Source organism: Saimiri boliviensis, chromosome 4, assembly GCF_048565385.1.
Source record: "Saimiri boliviensis isolate mSaiBol1 chromosome 4, mSaiBol1.pri, whole genome shotgun sequence".
In the NCBI taxonomy this organism is placed as follows: Eukaryota; Metazoa; Chordata; class Mammalia; order Primates; family Cebidae; genus Saimiri; species Saimiri boliviensis.
The window spans coordinates 131,675,118-131,691,023 of record NC_133452.1 but is presented as its reverse complement, the minus strand read 5'-3'; the positions used below and the strand labels follow the sequence as shown (position 1 = coordinate 131,691,023).

At 51.1% G+C, this 15,906-nt stretch overlaps 2 protein-coding genes across 2 annotated transcripts; one reads left to right on the top strand and one right to left on the bottom strand.

The window, feature by feature from the left end:
- Positions 1-32: 32 nt before the first annotated feature.
- LY6G5B (lymphocyte antigen 6 family member G5B) lies at positions 33-3,369 on the top strand. Its single transcript, XM_010332269.3, has 3 exons — positions 33-1,131; positions 1,282-1,410; positions 1,995-3,369. Exons 1-3 carry the CDS (start codon positions 1,074-1,076, stop codon positions 2,393-2,395), a joined length of 588 nt encoding a protein of 195 aa, XP_010330571.2. The 5' UTR covers positions 33-1,073; the 3' UTR covers positions 2,396-3,369.
- A 3,970-nt stretch (positions 3,370-7,339) lies between these two features.
- On the bottom strand, positions 7,340-11,028 carry LY6G5C (lymphocyte antigen 6 family member G5C). The gene is made up of 3 exons (XM_010332265.3): positions 10,908-11,028; positions 9,766-9,937; positions 7,340-7,624 (listed from the first exon to the last, which is right to left on the bottom strand). Exons 1-3 carry the CDS (start codon positions 11,026-11,028, stop codon positions 7,462-7,464), a joined length of 456 nt encoding a protein of 151 aa, XP_010330567.2. The 3' UTR covers positions 7,340-7,461.
- Between the last annotated feature and the right edge of the window lie 4,878 nt (positions 11,029-15,906).

Genomic DNA, 15,906 nt, shown 5'->3' with positions numbered 1-15,906 from the left:
GCCCAGCCCAACCTCTCCAGATTGAAAACCAGGACAGATTTGTGCTCAGTGGATTGGGTGATGTTTTTAGTATAGAACAGAATTCCTAGGACTGCATGTGATGAAGGGCAAGGTCAAAAGAAAAAGATAGAAGAAGCATGTTTCAAAGATGAGAAGTATTTGTTTGGATACCTGTGACTGTCTGTTTATGTAAGGGACTTAATCAGCAACTCCATCTTTTTTTGAGATGGAGTTTTGCTCTTGTTGCCCAGGCTGGAGTGCAGTGGTGCAATCTCAGCTCACTGCAACCTCCGCCTCCCAGGTTCAAGCAATTCTCATGCCTCAGCCTCCCAAGTAGCTAGAATTACAGGCATGCGCCACTAAGCCTGGCTAATTTTTTATTTTAAGTAGAAACGGGGTTTCTCCATGTTGATCTCAAACTCCTGACCTCAGGTGATCTGCCTGCCTTGGCCTCCCAAAGTGCTGGGATTATGTGAGCCACTGCGCCTGGCCTAGTTTTGGTTTCAAAGTAAAAGTAGCCCTAAACTCACTGTAACTAAAGGGTGGAATGAGGCGGGACAGGGTCTAGAATTGCTGCTCAGTGATGTCTGTGTGCCTCCTGTTGGGGGAGCTGAGACTGTGGATGGTTGGTTTCCTGGCTAGTTTCTCCCAGCACAGTGGGGACTGGCTCTGTTGTATGAGGAAGACAGCACATAGTGGCAGAGGCCCCTAGGGAGGCACATAGTGCCACTCCCATGGACTTCCCATGGGAGGGAATAGGCCTTTGGAAGGTATGCAGGACCAAGGCAGACACTGGATAAAGAACCAGGTATTGCCTCATCTGGGACATTGCTCCCACACTCAGGAACCAGACCTTGTGGGTGAGGACACACTGTCTGTCCCTCCTGCCAAATTAATAACTTCCTCCCCAGCCAGAATGCTGCAGCAGGCAGGAATATAGCTCTGCACTTACAGTAGCTCCTGCTCAGACCTTGTCAAAACCACCCTGCAGCTCAGGATTAAGGAGCATAGTCACAAGAAGGTGGGGTTTCAGGGCATCCCTTAGAAACTGCCCGTCTCCCCAGAATTCCACAATGAAGGCCTATGTGCTTGTAGGTGTGCTGGTCATGGTGGGCTTCGCGGTGGGAAAGGGTAAGTGGGGCCCAGGGGCAGGGAGGGAGGGAGGGGTAACTGAGTCTAGGGTGGGGGTGGAGCTTGGCCGTGGATACTTGGGCTTCCTACTGGCCAGGGTATTTGAGAGTGAGCCAGTGCCCCCATCCATCCTTTCTTCTGCCTCCCCAGTTCCTGTTCCTGACATCCGGACCTGCCACTTCTGCCTCTTAGAAGACCCTTCTGTAGGATGCATTTCAGGCTCAGAGAAGTGTACCATCAGCAGCTCATCCCCATGCATGGTGATCACCATCTATTATGGTAAATAAGCTCCCAGGAAGGGGCTGCTAGTGGGGCAGCCAATGGCTTGGTCTCCTCTCCTCTCACAGATCAGCACTGCTCCAGGTGTGGGGTACAAGAAGAGAGGAGGGGCCGAGCGTAGTGGCTCATGCCTGTAACCCCAGCACTTCGGGGGGCTCAGGCAGGTGGATCACTTAAGCTCTGGAGTTCAAGACCAGCCTAGGCAACATAGTGAGACCCTGTCTCTACAGAAAAATAGCTAGGCATGGTGATGTGCACCTGTAATCCCAGCTACTCGGGAGGCTGAGGTGAGAGGATCTCTTGAACCCAGGAGGCAGAGGTTGCAGTGAGCCAAGATTGCACCACTGCATGCCAGCCTGGGTGACAGAGTGAGACTCTGTCTCAAAAAAATAAGAAGAGAGAAGCATCTTGGAAGGAGGGGTCTAAGGTTCTAGGGGGCCGGCAGAGCTCACTTTTCTAGCTTTTTTTGAAGGAGTGTGGGTTAGAAGTCAGGTCTGGGTAAGAGATGGGGACAGTCAGTGGCTGGCATTTGTGGACTATAGGAAGCTATTGGAAGAGGTTATCAGCTTTCCCCTCTCCCTCAGATGTCAAGGTTCGCTTCATCGTTCGAGGCTGTGGACAGTACAATTCCTACCGCTGCCAAGAAAAACGCAACACCTACTTTGCAGAGTACTGGTATCAGGCCCAGTGCTGCCAGTATGATTATTGCAACTCCTGGTCAAGCCCCCAGCTCCAGAGCTCCCAGCAGAAGCCCCATGACAGGCCCCTGGCCCTGCCTTTGTCTGACTGGCAGATTCAGTGGTTCTACCAGGCCCTGAACCTCTCACTGCCCCTCCCCAGTTTCCATGCTGGGAAGGAGCCTGATGGCCTGGACCCCGTGGCCACACTGCCCCTGAACCTGGGCTTGTCTTTTGCTGACCTGCGCCGCATGTATTTGTTCCTCAATAGTTCAGGACTTTTGGTTCTTCCCCAGACTGGACTCTGACACCTCACGCTTCCTGAATTCCACTCTGTGCAAGTGTCTCTCTCTGACACTGTCGGCATCCTGCACTCCCCTCTGAAAACACCCACGTTCTTTGGTCAGTGATTTCTTAGGCTTCCCTCTGGTGTACCACCAGCATCTATATGCCTTTGGTGTAATTTATCTCTTGAACACTGGTACTGTTCTTCCTCCTAGAAAGTAATCTCTAGTGTGGATTCTGCCCAGACAGGCTGACCTGGGAAAGTCACAGTGGATCCTCCATTCCTTCTCCATTATGAGTGTTCCAGTATCCCCCATCTCTCTCAATCTGGTCACTTGCCTATTTAGATCTACCTCTTTTTCCTCTGTCTTGTCCGTCTCTAAGACCCACTACCAGACTGAACTTGCAGCAAGAAGGATAAGGAGGCCAGGCATGGTGGCTCACGCCTGTAATCCCAACACTTTGAGAAACTGAGGCGGCTCGATCACTTGAGTTGGGGAGTTTGAGACCAACCCTGCCAACGTGGTAAAACCTTGTCTCTACTAAAAATACAAAAATCAGCCGGGTGTGGTGGCGCACCTCTCCAATCCCGGAGTAGCATCCTGCTACTCAGAATGCTGAGGTAGAAGAATTGCTTGAACCTGGGAGGCAGAAGTTGCAGTGAGCCAAGGTCACACCACTGCACTCCAGCCTAGACAACAGAGTGAGACTGTCTCAAAAAAAAAAAAAAAGAATGAGGAGGAATAGAATTCTATGCAGATACCCAGACTTGGCAATCTTGTGTCCCTGTCTCACTGTCTCTACCACCCCCCTTTTGTCCTGGTCTTGTTCTCTCTTCTGTCCTCTCTTGTTAGTCTCTGGCCTCCTCAGCCCCCTTTCCCCTCACTGAGTTCTGACACCCACCTCCCTAGGGGCCTGTGAGAGGAGAGGGAAGGGTGTGTCTTGCTCAGCTCCATGTCCCCTGTTTTCCTCCACAATAAACTGGGACTGGGCTAAATCTGTGTCACACTGTTTGTGGGGTCAGGCTGAAGTGTGGGCAGGTATAAACAGGTTAAAGAGGGTTAATGCCAGGTCTGGTGGCTCACGCCTGTAATTCCCAGCACTTTGGGAGGCCAAGGCAGACAGATTACCTGAGGTCGGGAGTTCAAGACCAACCTAAATAACATGAAGAAACTCCATCTCTACTAAAAATACAAAATTGGCCAGGCATGGTGGCACATGCCTGTAATTCCAGCTACTGGGAAGGTTGAGGCAGGAGAATTGCTTGAACCTGGGAGGCGGAGGTTGCAGTGAGCCATTGCATACCAGCCTGGGCAGCAAGAGTGAAACTCCATCTCAAAAAAAAAAAGGGGGGTGGTTAATGAGGTGTGGGATCCAGATAGAGTTGCAGGGCACTTTCTTTTGTGGCTTCCTCTCGGCCCCCCATAAAGGGTACACATCCTTCCCCACCCTCTGCTCAGCTGGAGATCAAAGCATAGGGACTGTGGGTGTTCCCAGCTTTAAACATACCCTACAAAACCTAGAAAGAACATTAAACCCTGAAGATGCCAGGTCTTTTCACTTAAAAGAAATCAGCCAAGCACCATGGCTCATGCCTGTAATCCCAGCACTTGGGAGGCTGGCGGGGGGTGGGGAGGGTGGGAGGGAATCATCTGAGTTCAGGAGTTCGAGACCAACCTGATCAGCATGATGAGACCCCATCTCTAGTTAAAAAAAAAAAAAAAAATTAGCCAGATGTGGTGGCGGGCACCTGTAATCCCAGCTACTCCTGAGGCCTGAAAATCACTTGAACCTAGGAGGTGGAGGTTGCAGCCAGCAGAGATTATGCCACTGCACTCCACCCTAGGCAACAAGAATGAAACTCAGTCTCAATAGAAAAAAAAGAAACTTTCTCTAAACCAGGAAGACTCAGGAACTCAGAGCCACATCCCAGAGTCACCTGCTGCTGCGACCCTGGCCTTCTGCCATTCCTTAGTTTTTTTTTTTTTTTTTTTTTTTTTGAGACGAGTTTCACTCTTCTTACCCAGGCTGGAGTGCGATGGCGCGATCTTGGCTCACCGCCACCTCTGCTTTCTGGGTTCAGGCAATTCTCCTGCCTCAGCCTCCTGAGTAGCTGGGATTACAGGCATGCGCCACCACGCCCAGCTAATTTTTTGTATTTTTAGTAGAGACGGGGTTTCACCATGTTGACCAGGATGGTCTCGATCTCTTGACCTCGTGATCCACCCGCCTCGGCCTCCCAAAGTGCTGGGATTACAGGCGTGAGCCACCACACCTGGCCTTTTTTTTTTTTTTTTTTTTTTCTTGAGACGGAGTTTCGCTCTTGTTACTCAGGCTGGAATGCAATGGCGCGATCTCGGCTCACTGCAACCTCCGGCTCCAGGGTTCAGGCAATTCTCCTGCCTCAGCCTCTTGAGTAGCTGGGATTACAGGCACGTGCCACCATGCCCAGCTAATTTTTTGTATTTTTAGTAGAAACGGGGTTTCACCATGTTGACCAGGATGGTCTCTATCTCTTGACCTCGTGATCCACCCGCCTTGGCCTCCCAAAGTGCTGGGATTACAGGCGTGAGCCACCACGCCCAGCTCTCCTTAGTTCTTTTTAAGGATGTGGCATCTAGGACACCCTCGGGTTCCAGGGTTGAGGGGCCAAGTACAGAGAGCACTCCTTGGGCCGTAGTGGTTGCATCTTCATTTTAATATTTTAATTTTGAAATATTGCAAGCATATAGAAAGCAGTGATGGATACAACTCTAGCCTTTTCTATACACTAAAAAAACATACCGAACATACACTGCTCTGAGCCAGGCTCAGTGTTGAGCGGCAGGATACCCAGATGAGCATAGCCAGGTGTCTGCCCTTCCAAGTCTTTTACCCCAGTGCTTGGGTTATGAAACGTTTTTTTTTTCTGAAAAGCAGTGCAGCTTTGTGGCTGGGAGGCCCAATCCCAGCTCCTTTACCCCTTGGGTAAGTCAGTCTCTTCAGGCTCAATTTGGTCACCTGTCAAGTAGGGATAGTGCCTCAGATGATTGAGAAAACGCATGTAAATGTGGATACGTAAGTGGAAGTTAGCACCTTTTTCCTCTCAAAAAACTGTATTTGCCTTAGAGTCAAAAGCATACACAGTGTTTGGCTTTTTTTCTTAATGCTCTTGCCATGTTGCCTAAGCTGGCCTTGAACTCCTGGGCGCAAGTGATCCTTCTGCTCCAGCCTGCAAGTAGCTGGGACTATGGATGCACACCACCATGCCCACCTGGCTGATTTATTTGTTTTCTTTTTTTCTTTTTTTTTTTGAGACGGAGTTTCACTCTTGTTACCCAGGCTGGAGTGCAATGGCGCGATCTCGGCTCACCGCAACCTCCGCCTCCTGGGTTCAGGCAATTCTCCTGCCTCAGCCTCCTGAGTAGCTGGGATTACAGGCACGCACCACCATGCCCAGCTAATTTTTTGTGTTTTTAAGAGAGACGGGGTTTCACCATGTTGACCAGGATGGTCTTGATCTCTTGACCTCGTGATCCACCCGCCTCGGCCTCCCAAAGTGCTGGGATTACAGGCTTGAGCCACCACGCCCGGCCGATTTATTTATTTTCAAACCTTTTTGGTGAAGCATTCAGAAGCTTACACATATCACAAGATGGATTTTTGTAAACCACATACCTGTGTAACCAGCCACCAAGTCAGCATTAAGACCTTTATCTGCAGCCAAGCCTGCCTGTGTATCCCTCCCAGGTGCTTTCCCCAGTTCTCTGGGGTAGCTGCTGTCCTGACTGGTAGTAGCTTAGATGAGTTTTGTCTGTGCTTGATGGAAATGGCACTGTACAGTAACTTGGTACCTGCACAGTGTTTTGCACACGTGTTAACAAATCTCTGTGGCCTGTACTCTTGACGGAAGACACCAAACCAATGATAATTAGGTCATGAGGCAGTTGGAGTACAAAGGTACAAATCCTTAATGTGCCCTCCAACCCCCACCTTGCTAGGTCCACCCTTCTTCATGACATCTGACATCAGTATAAGAGAAAGGCCCAGGTTTATACAACTCTAGCAGGTCAACCTGGAAAACACCCTCAGAGGCTGAAGAACTTGGCCCAGAATTGAAGAGACCAAGAGTCCAATTAACCTAACGTCTCTTTGAGAGTAGCATTCTCTGCCCGGCTGTGGCTCATCCCTGTAATCCCAGCCCTTTGGGAGACCAAGGCAGGCAGATCACTTGAGGTCAGGTGTTCGAGACCAGCCTGGCCAATATGAAACCCCATCTCTACTAATAAAATACAAAAAATTAGCCAGCCATGGTGAAATGTGCTTGTAATCCCAGCTGCTCAGGAGGCTGAGGCAGAAGAATCGCTTGAACCGGGGAGGCAGAGGTTGCAGTGAGCCGAGTTCACATCACTGCTCCAGTCTGGGTGACGGTGAGACTCCATCTCAAAAAAGAGTGGCCTTTCTGCAGAGAGGTAGGACAATAAAAAAATTAAAAAAGAAAAAAAAAAGAGTGGCCTTCTCGCCCACCTCCTTGTATCTGGGCCTGGTCCTTTTGCAGCCCCCACTCCCACCAAGATAGCCCTCTAAACCCTCCAGCTCCCACACAGCTCTGGTCTGACGGCACTGCCAAGGATGCCCTGACCTTCTGGTGTTCACCATAGGAGTGCTTTCATTTCCTCTTCCCCTTTTAGGGTCTAGAGCTGAATCACATACCAAGGCAGGGCAGGAGCAGAGCTCAGCAGGGCTAGGGGCCCCTTACCTGCCCCCATGGTAGGCAGTCAGCAGGTGCACCTCCCTCAGCCTTCACCTCCACCAGAAGAACGAGACAAACCAAACAAACAGTTTGCACACAAATTTATTTTGGAGAAACACCCAGGGACTAGGGACAAGAGAGGAAACCTGGGGGTGGGTGGGGGCGGGACTGGGAGGTGCAGAGTGGGAGTAGGGGTGTTGAAGGGCATCAACCAAGAGGAAGACCAAGGCTGGGGTCCCGTGACTGGAGGGAGGCAAGGAGAGCTGGTATGAAGGACTAGAAGTCCTGGCCAAGCCCAGATAGAAGTCAGGAAGGTGGCTGGAAATGGATGGAATGTTATGCCAAAGGTTGTTGCAGTCACTCTAAGGTATAGTGTCCTCTGTTTTGAGGGTCATTGCAGAAATCCAGGAAGCAGCATTGAGAGAATATCCAGAAGCCAGAAACCGGAGAAGTTCGGGTATTTGAACAATCACTCATGTGCTCCTTACTTCGGCAGTCACTCACCATGATGTCAGAACCACTGACTGGGGAAGGACCACAGGCACCAGTGATACAGGGGTCCCCAGGAAGAGCCCCGATCCTCTCATCCCCTCACTCATAAACCAAAATAAAGAAAAAGAAAAGATTCCTGAGCCGGGCGCAGTGGCTCACGCCTGTAATCCTAGCACTTTGGGAGGCTGAGGTGGGTGGATCACCTGAGGTCAGGAGTTCAAGACCAGCCTGGCCATCGTGGCAAAACCCCATCTTTAAAAAAGAAAAGAAAGGATTCCTGGAGTTAGGCAAAGGCGGAGCTGCCTAGTGTCCACCAGCCGTGGAACTCCACTAAAGTTCCTTTCTCTGCAAGACTGGAGGAAAAGAGCCATTTGAAGTGTATTGGTTGGAGGGAGAGCTGGGACTGACTGACTGAGCCAAGTGGGAAGAACTAGCACCATAGGAGCATGCGAGAAAAAGCTGGGAAATGTTTTGGAGGTTGAATGGCAGGAAGGAGGTGTTTTGTCATTATTTTTCAGACCAAAAGTAAGAATAAGATGATGTCTCCCGCTGTTATACACAATAGAGAAAAATGTTTGTGCCTGCATCCCAAGAAGTCATGTACAGGGATGTTTGCTGCTGCCCTGCTTGAGAGAAATGGCCTAAATGCCCATCAATAGTGGGATGAGGAAATCAGCTGTGATATGCCCATGCTATCGGGCAGTACGCAGCAGGTCAATAAAACACGGAAGCTGTTTACAAACTGACATTGAAACATTCAGTTCCCCTGTTAAGTGCAGAATAATGTTTACAATGGGATGCTACTACCTTGGGGGGAAAGAAGAGGTGAAAAAATACTAAACAGCATAGTTGTGCAGGGTAGAATGTGCACAAAACATTGCGGGAGGGATCGTCTTTTAAGAAAAAAAAAAAAGTGGCCACGTGTGCAGGGGAGCCAGGTGGGTTAGGGTAGTAGTGGGAAGCTTTGCATTGATGGTTTTGTATAGTCTGATATTTGACCTATGTCTATGCATCAGCTATGTTAAAAGGGTAACGAGAGGATTTGAACACAGGCAGCTGCATGCAGTGGTTGTTCAGAGCACCGTCTCTGGAGCCATCACAAATCCTGGTTCAGCTCCTGTGAGACTAGGGCAAGGTTATGACCTTTCTGCAGCTCTGTTTCCTCATCTGTAAAATGGGGATGGTAATCATACCTGCTTCAGTGGATTGCAAGTGTTTAGAACAGTGCCTAGCACATATTATGTCTTATGTTTTTTCTAACTGAAGAAAGATAGGGGATCTGTAGAAGAGCAGGCATCAAGAAGGAGTCAATTTTCAGCAAGGTGGAGATGTCCAATGGCCAATGGGATGTGAGGAGAGCTGTTTGACATAACATTCAGATTCAGAAGAGTGCTATGTGGCTGCTGGTTGAAGCCAGCAAAGCAGGTAAAATCCTCTGGAGAGAGTATATGAAGTGGGAAGGCAGCTAAGGACCAAACTTTGGTGAACACGAACCAGTAAGGGTCAGAGAGAGTAAGACTCCGTGGAGGAGACTGAAGAAGCAGTGGAGGATGCAGGAGAAGAGCAACGCCAGCAGTAACTGCAAAGAGAGGGGGGAGCAGGCAGCTTGAGGACAGGCAAGGGCACCTGGAGATCTGGAGGGTCCCCGTCAAGTCTGGGCACCTTGATAGGGTGGAAGCTACTCAGCTACAGACTGAGGAGAGAAAGTAGTGGAAGTGGAGATAGAGTGGCTCTGAAGAAAAGGAAAGAGGCTGGGTGCAGTGGCTCATGCCTGTAATCCCAGCACTTTGGGAGGCCGAGGCAGGTGGATCACCTGAGGTCAGGAGTTTGAGACCAGCCTGGCCAACATAGCCAATCCCCATCGCTACTAAAAATACAAAAAATTAGCCGGTTTGTGGTGCTGCGCACCTGTAATCCCAGCTGCTTGGGAGGCTGAGGCATGAGAATTGCTTAAACTGGAGAGGCGAACGTAGTGAGGAGGTTGTAGTGAGCCAAGATTGTGCCATTGCACTACAGCCTGAGCAACAGACCCAGATACTGTCTCAGGAAAAAAAAAATGGACAGACAGGGTTGTTGGAGCAGTGTCTTATGGGGTCTTGGAGTACAGTTTAGGAGGCCGAGAGAGTTTCAGTTTGGGAGAGTGCTGGGCCCACAGCAGGAGAAAACCACTTACTGTTCTTTATGTGGAGAGTGATGCAGCTGCTGCCAGCCGGGGTGAGGCAGATGTCAGATCCCAGAAGGCACCCTAGCTCCTTGGTCTCCAAGAGGCATCGGTAGCAGCGCAGGTATTTGGGGAATGGAAGTGGTTGAGGGGGTTCCCAATTGATAGGAACAAACTTACCTAGAATACAGAGAAGTGCTGACCCCACTGACACCTCATTCTCCCTCACACCCCACCACTGCCTGATTCCAGGCCACTCAATCCCACTGTTCCTTCCCTTCCTATCTCAGAAAACCACCAAAGCCCCAACGCTCTGCTTCCTTCCCCAACTGCAGGTATATACATCCCCTCTTTCCTGCGGTCCTAAGCCCAGAGCACACATTAACCAGTCCCCAGACCCAGCAGTGCACTTGCTGTGAGGCAGAGTTAAGTGCTAAACAAATGCTTTGAATCCCATGTCTCTGTGGCTGGTGCTTTGCAAGTGGGGAGGCCAGCAGGCTGGACTGTCTTGTTCTATCCTGTGGATTCTGATTCTGTCATCCAGCACACTCCCTAACCCTCCCTATTCTGTGTTGCTCTCAGATCTGGAGAGTATTTCTTCAGTATCTCTATTCAGGTCACTGCTGTGGAGTGAGACAGCCCTGGGGTGGTCACTAGAAATCTCCTTCAGAGGCTGGGTGCGGTGGCTCACACCTATAATCCCAGCACTTTGGGAGGCCGAGGTGGGCAGATCACCTGAGGTCAGGGGATCCAGACCAGCCTGGTCAACATGGTGATACCCCGATCCCTACTAAAAATACAAAAATTAGCTGGTTGTGGTGGCTTGTGCCTGTAATCCCAGCTACTCGGGAGGCTAAGGCATGAGAATCGCTTGAACCTGGGAGGTGGAGGTTGCAGTAAGCTGAGATCACACCACTGCACTCCAGCCTGGGAGACAGAGTGAGACTCAATCTAAAAAAAAGAAAGAACTCTCCTTCAGAGTGCACATCAGTCCATGAGCAGGCATTCCTTACCAAACCCATCCATCCCATCTCTCCTCCTGCCTGTGTTTACTTGAGCGTCCTGGACAGATGTACCCAGATGCTTGGTGTCTGTGGGTTTCTCCATCCCGTAGGCCAGGAGACCCTTCTGACCCCTTAGATCCACTTACCAAATGCCAAACTCATCATGACCAGCACTATTAAGAAGACCATGTACAGGGCTTGAGGGGTGCTGTGGAGGCACAGAGGCCCCAGACTCTTGCTCCTTGCAGGGCCTGCCATAAAATGCATGACTGCCTGCTGGCCTCCAGTGTGGGCTTATATTGGTGGTGGAAGAGTGGTTGGCCAAGAGGAAGGAGAGAGTCAACACCAGCTCAGGGTGGAAATCAGTGCCAGGCCAGCCAGAGGAACAGAATGTCCTCACCCACAGCCACTCTGGTGCATAACATCCTGCTTGAGGAGACGAGTCAACGAGCAATGATGTGGGGAGGGCAGAGTGCTGCCAGGAGCACCTGGACGGTTAAACCCCTGACCAGAGAGATTTCGCCAGAGGAGGAACTTGATCTGATTTCTCTTTGCAAAGGATTGCCATGGCTACACATTGCCTTTGGGGCAAGAGTGGAGGCCACCGGGAAGTAGGGCGCTATTCCCGAGTCCGGTCACAAGATGGCGGACTGGTCCAGCAGAAGACCGGCGGGACGAGGAGGCTAGGCTCATGAACCTGAGATATATTTAGAAGACGACAGATTTGCTTTTGGACTGAACGAGGAGTGAGGGAACAGGAGTAGGCTTGCATAAGTGAGTGGCACCATTTTCCAAGATAGGAAACGTGGTTTATCTAAAAAAAAATTAAAAAAGCAAATGGGGTGCCCAGTCCCACTTCCCATACCCTGGGGACACCTGTCAGACATCCCAAAATGAAGACACCTGGATCCCAAGCGACACGTACCAGTTCAGTGTCCCCTTGGGGTTCCAGGAACCCAGCGCCTTTCCCCACCTCATCCTTGTTCCTGTCCCACCTAAGCTCAGCTGCGGCTCACTGGGCCTGATCTCCGGCGCCCACAGAATCTGGCGCTGCGCGTTCGCTCTCTGCGCTTGACCGCACCTCAGAGCTCCAGTAGGACGCGGGGGCGGCCCCTGCCCAAGCTCTGTTCCCTGGGGAAGAAACCTGGGAAGAGCGAACCTCACGTAGGGACCCAAGCATCCGGCCCCAGCGGACACTAGCCGCTCCCCAGGCAGGCGGCGCCTTAGCGCCACCCTCCCTCCCAGGCGAATTCTGGAGACCGCGGTCCCAGGCGTCTCACCCATTTCCTCCCCTGGGGACCCCCTGGGCTCCCCAACTTTGCCTACTCGGTCCCCACCCTGCCAGGTCAGTCTTGACTCGGAGACTCAGGGTTTTTACTTTTAGGGTCGTTGGGCTACGGGTTGCGGGGAAGAGGGAGGTCCTTAGTGTCCAGGAACTACACCACCTGCTCCAATTTCCCGTCTGAAGGTTCGGGTCGAGGCTTCGAACTCGGTTTCTCTGCTACCTCCCAGACTATGCAAGAATTATCCAGTCTCAGGATAAGGGGGAAGATGGGAAGAAACAGACAGAAGGAGCCCGCCCAGAAATACTGCGGGAAGGAAGAAATATGAGAGGAAACCGCACGCCACTGAGCACACCGCCCACCCCGAGAACCTTGGAATGAATGAATTTAAAAACTGTATTAGGGCGAAGCTCGGTGGCTCACAACTGTAATGCCATCACTTTGGGAGGCCGAGGCGGGAAGATATTTTGAGCCCAGGAGTTTGAGACCAGCCTGGGAAACTTAGCGAGACCCTATCTCTACAAATAAAATAAAATAAAAAAGTAGAAAAAAATTAGCCAGGCATGGCGGCGCGCGCCTGTAGCCCCAGCTACTCGGGAGGCTGAGGTGGGAGGATCGCTTGAGCCCAGGAGGTAGAGGCTGCAGTGATCGCGCCACAGCTGTCTCAAATAAAAACATTGATAAAGTTTTTAAAACAAAATAAATTGGCCGGTCGCGGTGGTTCACGCCTGAAATCCCAGCACTTTGGGAGGCCTAGGTGGGCGGAACATTCGAGGTCAGGAGTTCGCAACCAGCCTGACCAATACGGTGAAACCCCGTCTCTACCAAAAATACAAAAGTATTAGCCAGGGGTGTCGGCGCCTGTGGTTCCAGCTACTCGAGAGGCTAAGGCAGGAGAATCGCTTGAACCCGGGAGGCGGAGACTGCAGTGAGCCGAGATCGCACCACTGCACTCCAGCCTGGGCGACAGCCTCCGTCTAAATAAATAGAGTAAAATAAATTGTATTAGAGAAAAGGCAGAGTAATGGAGAACTGGGGAGGAGCGGCAGGCACCAACACAAATGTCTTGAATAAGTGAGTACACAGAGCAATAGACAAAAAGAATCAGAGAGCCAGGGCTCCTCTTAAAGCGAAGAGGGCAAAGGGGAAGCAAAGAGGAACCTCACAGCACCCTCTGAAGCTCCCTCTTGAATATAATCGCAACGAAAAGGCCAAGGACTAGAGGCTTTGCGAGGCTGAGGCTGGGCTTCCGGAGGCGATCGCCCTGAGAGGTCCGGGAGGACTTGCTGTGGCGTTACAGAGACCGTGGGTCTTAAGGGAAGCTGGGGGCAAGACACTCCCCCAGTATTTGCCGGGTATTTCCCCGAATTACTATTTCGGGGAGGGGTGAGGTCGTGGCAGGGTGGGGCCTTCTTCGGAGGGGGCGTGGCCTCCAAGTCATTAATCCCGCCTTTGTTTCATTTTGCTCCTCCCCTTTCCACGCGGCAGGGCGAGCTCAGGCCGCGCTAAGAGCACCGAGAGTTCGTTTCCATGGTGACGGGTTCCGCGGACGTTTTCCTGGGGTGAAGACAAAGGGCGTTGCAATAGTCACCATGGCGACAGCAGCAGTTGACCGTATCCTTGCAGAGTGCTCCTACCTAGAGTTAAGGGATACCTGAGGGTAAGCAACCGAATTCCGAAACAAAGAAGGCCAGGGTTAGGGGAATGGGGCGTGGCGAACGAGGGGCGGGGCTGTAGATGACCGGCCGGGGAGGGCCAGGGTCTGTTGAGGGAGCGGCTCCAGACTGCTTTCTGGAGAGGAACCAGAGAGAGGGTCTTTAACCTAAATGTAAATGAATGACTGGATTCCTGAAGGAGCTGATATGGCTTGTCAATTGGATGGATGGATGGATGGATGGATGGAAACTTGGCTATCGCCCCACCCTCCTGGGCCCTCCACCTCGGAAGCCCTCACTTGTGACGGCTATGGGAGAAACACACGCCTCTCCTAAGAGCAAACCCTCAACCCAAACAGGCAGCCCAAAGCCAGTCGAGCACCTCACACTGGAGGCACTCAGGGCAAAACCTAGGTCAATGAAACAGGGTAGGATGAGGTTTTTTGGCCCAGCCCGGAACCACTTCTTCCCAAGTTTCCCGTCCATGGTCTAACTTTCCTTTCTCCCAGCGCTGTCTTCTCTCCTAGTTTGCCCAGCTCCTCAGGGTGCCTGGACTTTCAGGCCTCACCTGGTGCCCTGTATAGCAGGGTCCAGTGCCCCAACAACTGTGGGGGTCTGTATCTCTGCTGATCATCCCCTGGAACTGCTGGAACTTTGCTATATAGGGTGAGGAGTGGACAGAGGCCTGGTCCCACCCCTGGGTGTGGATTGGTTCTGAAAACAAACACAGCTGCTCTTAACCTTATTGCATGGAGAGTAATCTGAAGTAGGCTGAGGCCCCTGGGTGGGGGGTTCAGAACACATGTCGAACCTCCCTTTCCCTACCATATTTCAGGTATCTAAGGGCTCCTCAGGGCATCCACTCTTCTCTACAATTACATGCAGGAAGATGGGGGAAAGTGGCAGTAGGGCAGGTCAGCAGAGTCCCTAATGGCTATGTCCAGGGAGGGATGTCCTTTGTCCCCAGGGTATGGGAAGTAAGACGGCACCTCCTATTTGCTGCTTCTTTTTTTTTTTTTTCTGAGACAGAGTCTCACTCTGTTACCGAAGCTGGAGTGCAGTGGCATGATCACACAGCTCACTGCAGCCTCCACCTACTGTGATCCTCAACCAAGTGATCCTCTTACCTCAGCCTCTAGAATAGCTGGGACTATGGATGCATGCCACCATGCCTTGCTTTTTTTTTTTTTTTGAGATGGAGTCTCACTCTGTCACTCAGGCTGGAGTGCAGTGGTGTGATCTTGGCTCACTGCAACCTCTGCCTCCCAGGCTCAAGTGGTTCTCCTGCCTCAGCCTGCCAAGTAGCTGGGACTACAGGCTTGTACCACCATGCCTGCTAATTTCTGTATTTTTAGTAGAGATGGGGTTTTACCATACTGGTCAGGCTAGTCTTGAACTCCTGACCTCATGATCCACCCACCTTGGCCTCCCAAAGTGCTGGGATTACAGGTGTGAGCCACCATGCCTGGCCAATTTTGAAATTTTTTATAGAGATGGAGTCTCCCTATGTTGCCCAGTCCAGTCTTGAACTTTTCGGCTCAAGTGATCTTCCTGCCCCAGCCTCCCAAAGTGCTGGTATTACAGATGTGAGCCAGTCTACCCAGCAGCTATTTGCATTTAAGGCGTTTCCCTTAGCTGAACAAAAATTTGGTTTCTAGGGGATTAACTGTTCTGTTGGATCTGGGAGGGTGGGTATCAGAACTATGCAGTGGTCCCAGAGCTTCATTTCCATACTTCCCAACATTTGCCTCCTGGAATGGAACAGAGAAGAGGGCACCAGTATCAACTGTCTACCTGTTTGCTAATGGTGGAACGTTATGGAGCTGTGGTCACCTCCCTCAGTTCTAACTCCAAATTTTAGGCGTCACATCACCTGAGAAGTCTCAGATCTCTACTTCCAGTGGAGACTCAGTATACCTTCCCTTAAGGAATTGCAGTGCTAATGGGGGCACACAGAGCCTCTGCTCCGGGGATTACAGAAGAGCTTCATGCACTGGGGTTGGAAAAGACACAGAAATTTAGCCATATATTGTATCTAGGACATCAGAACATCGTCGCCCACATTAAGCATCTTTCTCAAAACAATGAACTCAGGGTGATAAACCTTGGGGTCTTTCATTTGGAAGAGAGAAGTTTCCAAATGAAGAAAGTGGCCAGGCAATAAACCAGTGGGTGGAAGAGGGAACCATTCATTGTGTTCCATGAGG